Here is a 5,074-nt window from a genome sequence, read left to right as displayed (position 1 = left end):
GTTTGCACACGGTTGTTCGTCTTTTGAGGATTAAAATTATGTTCTCTTAATGACTCTGAATTCAATCATGACTGCATGCAAATTGTTTATAGTTAAATAGTAAAATAGTCGAGAGTATTATAGAAAGTAATACTTTCGTCAATATAAAACGAAACACGTGAAAATTCTTATTTCTTGGTAGTGTCAGATTAACCGGACACTTGAGCTTATTGGACTGATCAATCATTCACTATTTCGCTCTGAACCCAAGTTTGTTAGAGTGGTTGTTCTATTTTACTCATTCATGATATTTTCATTTACTTTCGTTGTCACACAATACTGCTTCCCAAACACGACTAACGAACTTCTAATACGAAACCAACGAAATATTGTTCTCTTACCTTTGTGTGTCTCTCTGCAAGATTCTTTCCACTGTATATGCATTTATTAGTAAATTATAATTCAATTTTGACTGCAGTGGGAACCGATCAACTGCGATAGTCGGAATCAATGGCACTATTCGACATGAAATTGAATGAAACCTAATCGCCTCATGGAGCACTTAAATAGATAATTTGGAATACATGAAAACTGTTTGTATTACAAATTTATAAACGCATTTATCAACACAATTACATAGAAGTTCATATTTCAAACGTATTAAAAGATACTTATTTTATTTTCATGTATTCTCTGTTCTAAATAGTGATATACATGTTATTATGACTTTTCCCGAAAATAACTTTGCGTTTTTTTTAATTTTCTGAGAGCACACTTGGCTGCAGTACATTTTGCAATCCTATAATTTCTACCGATTCCTTTAAAAGACCCCTTACCGAAAACATCTACTGTAACCCTAACTCTACGTCCATCGGCCAGTTTTTCTGGTTTACCAAACTTTGCCGTTTCGGGTTCCAGTTCCAATAATTCACGAATTGGGGATTTAGGAACGTTAGTGCTGAATTGTTCTGAAACAATAAGAAATATTTGTATTCTTTTTCTTTCTCCTACCACGAAATACGAGCTTAAATGAAATCAAAATATCTATTACCAATTTCATTCTTCATGATGGCATAATAAACCCCCCATACAGCGTCTAAGGACATACCACTATCCAAATAAATCGCACCTGCTAATGATTCAAAAACGTCTCCTAATGCTTTTGGTACTTCTACATCTTCAGCTTCTTCGCATTCTTCTTCTCCAATCAAATAATACTAAAATATTAATAACATTTTTGAGAAATGAAAACAATAGAATTGTTCATGTAATTAAAATAAATAAAGATATTGCGCACAAAAAAATAAATATGTTCTTGAATTTTAAAATTTCATATAAAAACTTGTCAAGTTTTCATTTCGTGTCAAATTTGGCCAAGTATACTCAATAATCAAACAAAACTCGGTAAATATTTAGAACAGGGTGGGCAGCTCCGATGACCTTGATCTTGACATATGTCAAGGTCATCCTCCTCAGTGATCTTCAGAAGGCATTCGCTGTCGCTCTTTATTTGTTAAAAAGTTATTAACAAATGAGGTTCGGAATATAAAGGTGTATGATTAACTCCATAATTTAAATCCTACCCAAACAGTATAAACATTACATTATGAACATGTCTGTTTCTTTAAGTGATAGCGTGGCAGGGGTAACCCCACCTCGAAAAAAATCTTAACCTATATTTAATGTTGAATTGTCTGCCTCTGGACAGAGTCCCTCGGGGAGGGTATGACGTCGGATCTGTCTTCCTAGGCTAAAGTTCTTAGCGACCTCATTGTCCTCAGGGGTCTTCCCTTGAGCCCCGGAGCTGAGCGTTACCCAATCACATTTTCCCGCTTTTGCGGGCTTCACAGTCCCGGCTTTCTATGACCAACCGAGGACCTCCTGTCGACGTGGCCCTACTTATGATGCTGTTTCCCGGTCTCATCTAGTCTTGTCCCTTTGTGTCCCTACCTAGTGTGGCGGTTCGCGGACCAACCAATTGGAGTCGTAAGTTGGGGCAACCGAGACCATTGACTTTCTGTATTCTGTTTAAAAATTCTCTTTCGACACTTTTCAACATCTTGTCTGTTATTCTTTCGCATGCGACTATAATTCTGTTTCGTAAATCATCTTAAAATCTTACTAATTTATCACTACCTACTACAGAGAATGATATCATGTGGTAGTTCGTTGTATTCGTCTCAACAAACACTATCATAATATGAATATAAAAAACAGGGTTCCATTTAAAAAAATTAACTTGACTTTGATATCTCCCCCACTACTACACTTATAGAAAAATTATTTGTACCACGTAATGTCCCCCTGTGTACCAAACAACTTTTGTATGAACATTTTTTTGATAACTTTAATCCTTCGTGAGATATTCCACCGTTTCCAGTTAAACGAAACACTCTGTATGTCAAGTTAAAAGTCACCGGAACTGCCTCACCTGTTTTAAGGGGGTCGTCTCGTGTAAACGGAAAAAAAATCAATTTATTTTTGCTTAAATCAACTCTAATGCATGTAGAGAATGTGTCCCTAAAGTTACAGATCGATATTTGGCCTCTAACTGTAGTTATAGTCGAGTTTCTGACTGTGCGTCGAGCAGTTAGCTGGGAGCGCTCGAGAGGTAACAGACCGGTTCCTCTCACCCGTTCATTCATAACATAATGGGTAATAGGAATACCTACGTATGTAGTGGAATCTTCCAGACCTTTTCAGCGGTAGTAAACGCTTGTTTACTATTTTCAAACGTTTTCAGTTATTAAGGAATCATAAGCTCAACTCAAGTTTATGATACAGACGTGATTTCGTCGATATTTCAAAATCGGAGAAATATTGATTCAGTGGATAATATGAAGAGAGAAATAATGGCAACATATAAACATTTATGCTCGACAAATAAAAAGCCGATGCACGAAAATTGCCCGCCGGGTGCAGAGAGCTGGTGTAAGTGGCGCGTAGGTGAAACTACCGGAGCGGCTTTTGACCACCCTGCCCCACTCCATCCAGATGTTCAAAAACATTTACTACCCATATACAAAGATTTATCTAAAGATGAACTACTGCAACGATATTTGGGCGGGCACTCGCAAAATGTCAATGAGAGTTTCAATTCGACTGTTTGGCGTTTGGTTATATATTGCTGCTGAAGTTTTCAATGAAGGGTATTTTGCCATCTCAAAAATTATGGATGTGTTAGAAATAAGGATAGGCTTACACTGTAAGCAATACGCGTACGACGCCGCGCGGGTAAAGAGCCAGGATCGAAGAAGCTTCAGCAGCTCGAAAGAAGCTCGAACTGCTCAAAGAGAAGCCAGGGCAAGCCAGCAGCAGTTTCATGAGGATGGAAACAGAAGGGCTCCTGTATGGTCCTGGTATCGCTGATTAAAACAAAACAGCTGTAAGTATCGAAAAAGTATTACTTTTCATAACAGAAAACTTTAAACGCGTTTTTCTCGAAACCACTTTTTACAAAACTGCGTACAATATAACTAAAAAGCTATTTGTCCGATCGGGTTCTCCTGGTGCAAGCATATAAAAAATTACATTCTTCACCGAATGAACCTCGAAAATCAATACAATTTCCAAATTAAGTGATTTTTATTGCACAATGAAACTCAAATTTTTTGTGGTAAAATGTCAACTTCTCTTCTGAATGCCGCAATTTCTGTAATTCGCACGTTTTTCTTGCTCAGTGAGGTTCATTCGGTGCGTATTTACATAAAATTAATAAATATTCTTGGTTTTCCTATTTCAGACAATTACAATGGATAGTGGGAAGTGATAGTGGGAAAAAGTCCTAGTGGGAAAAAATTTAAGTGATGTTAAGTGGTTTGTTAGTTATAAGCGTTTAAAAATTGACCCAAATCATAGCAATCCACGCGCACGGAGTGTCAACGGATCACCGCTCATCAGGGGCATACAGTCACTTTAAAGACTCAACAACGTGCAGGAAAAGTCGGTAGAACAGCTGTTTACTTACCCCGTAGAAGATGTCGATAACTTGTGCCCGCGGTATTTGAGTCGCATCCACCTGTATCGCATTAACTCTGATTATTCAATAAAATTTGCAAGAAATGTAAATATCTTTTTACGAATATCATCGAGTAGGGAGGGTTAATACCCCCTCTAGTTGTCACGTACCACAATTGTCCTGTCCACGAGTATCCATGAAATTAATTCGCATATGCACGTACACCACAGAAGTCCGCAAAAAGTGTCCACACACACTGAGCGATTGTCCCGTCTGCGAAAAATGTCCATACACACTGCGCGATTGTCCGGACCGCGAAAAATGTTCACACACTGCGCGATTAATTACACCCGCGAGCGGTTCCTCCGTTGGGTTTAACATTCTACACGTTACACAAAACTAACACTCAAAATAATTAATTTATAACTATTTAACACTAATTTTTAACCTACTCTAATTAATTTATAACATCTATTTATACTAATTTTTAACATGCAATAATTAATAAAACCTACAATATTTAATAAAACCTGCAATAATTAATAAAATCTACAATATTTAATAAAACCTACAATAATTAATAAAATTTACAATATTTAATAAAACCTATAATAATTAATAAAATCGACAATAATTAATTTGCACTATTTATAACTACGAAGTACGCGACACTACTAAATAATCACTACGTAATCGGTAAATAAACTAAAACTTAGTTTTCCGAACATGAACTCTATTTGCTCGTAGAATGCAAAGGGCACCGTTCAGAAAGGACAACTGATATTGTTGAACTGATCCTCCCTCGTTAGAATCGATGTGGCGTAATAGGTCGATCCCCACTCTTTTATGGTCAATACTTTTTGGGAAGGAAAAACTGCATGGGAAAGTGTCTTGGAGGTCGCGTTTCTTTTCGTATATTCTTAGAACATCTGTATTTTTTTCTCATACACCATTCGGGGCCACTTGGCCACGATGCCGAGGGTGTGCGAGCCTGGATATTCTAAAACTGTCTCTTGTCTTCTGCAGTGCGACCACCCGCGGATTGCCTGCAACGCGTTGCTGCCATCGACGAAGACCTTGCCCATTGTGTTTTCGGCCGTCCCTCTTGACATTAACTTGTAAAAAGAACTTTCAACG

General features: G+C 37.4%; 1 protein-coding gene across 1 annotated transcript in view; it reads right to left on the bottom strand.

Annotated features, from left to right (window-relative positions):
- Positions 1-699: 699 nt before the first annotated feature.
- LOC107194498 (endoribonuclease Dcr-1) overlaps positions 700-5,074 on the bottom strand; it is a 29,561-nt gene continuing 25,186 nt past the window's right edge. The window contains exons 20-21 of the mRNA XM_015584140.1: positions 1,031-1,196; positions 700-947 (exon numbers count right to left, since the gene is read on the bottom strand). Of these exons, the coding sequence (XP_015439626.1) occupies positions 700-947; positions 1,031-1,196 (414 nt within the window). The remainder of the gene's footprint in view (positions 948-1,030; positions 1,197-5,074) is intronic.

The sequence above is a fragment of the Dufourea novaeangliae genome, unplaced genomic scaffold, assembly GCF_001272555.1.
Source record: "Dufourea novaeangliae isolate 0120121106 unplaced genomic scaffold, ASM127255v1 scaffold43, whole genome shotgun sequence".
NCBI lineage: Eukaryota > Metazoa > Arthropoda > Insecta > Hymenoptera > Halictidae > Dufourea > Dufourea novaeangliae.
Note: the sequence above shows the minus strand (reverse complement) of the source record. Positions and strands in the feature narration are given on the sequence as shown.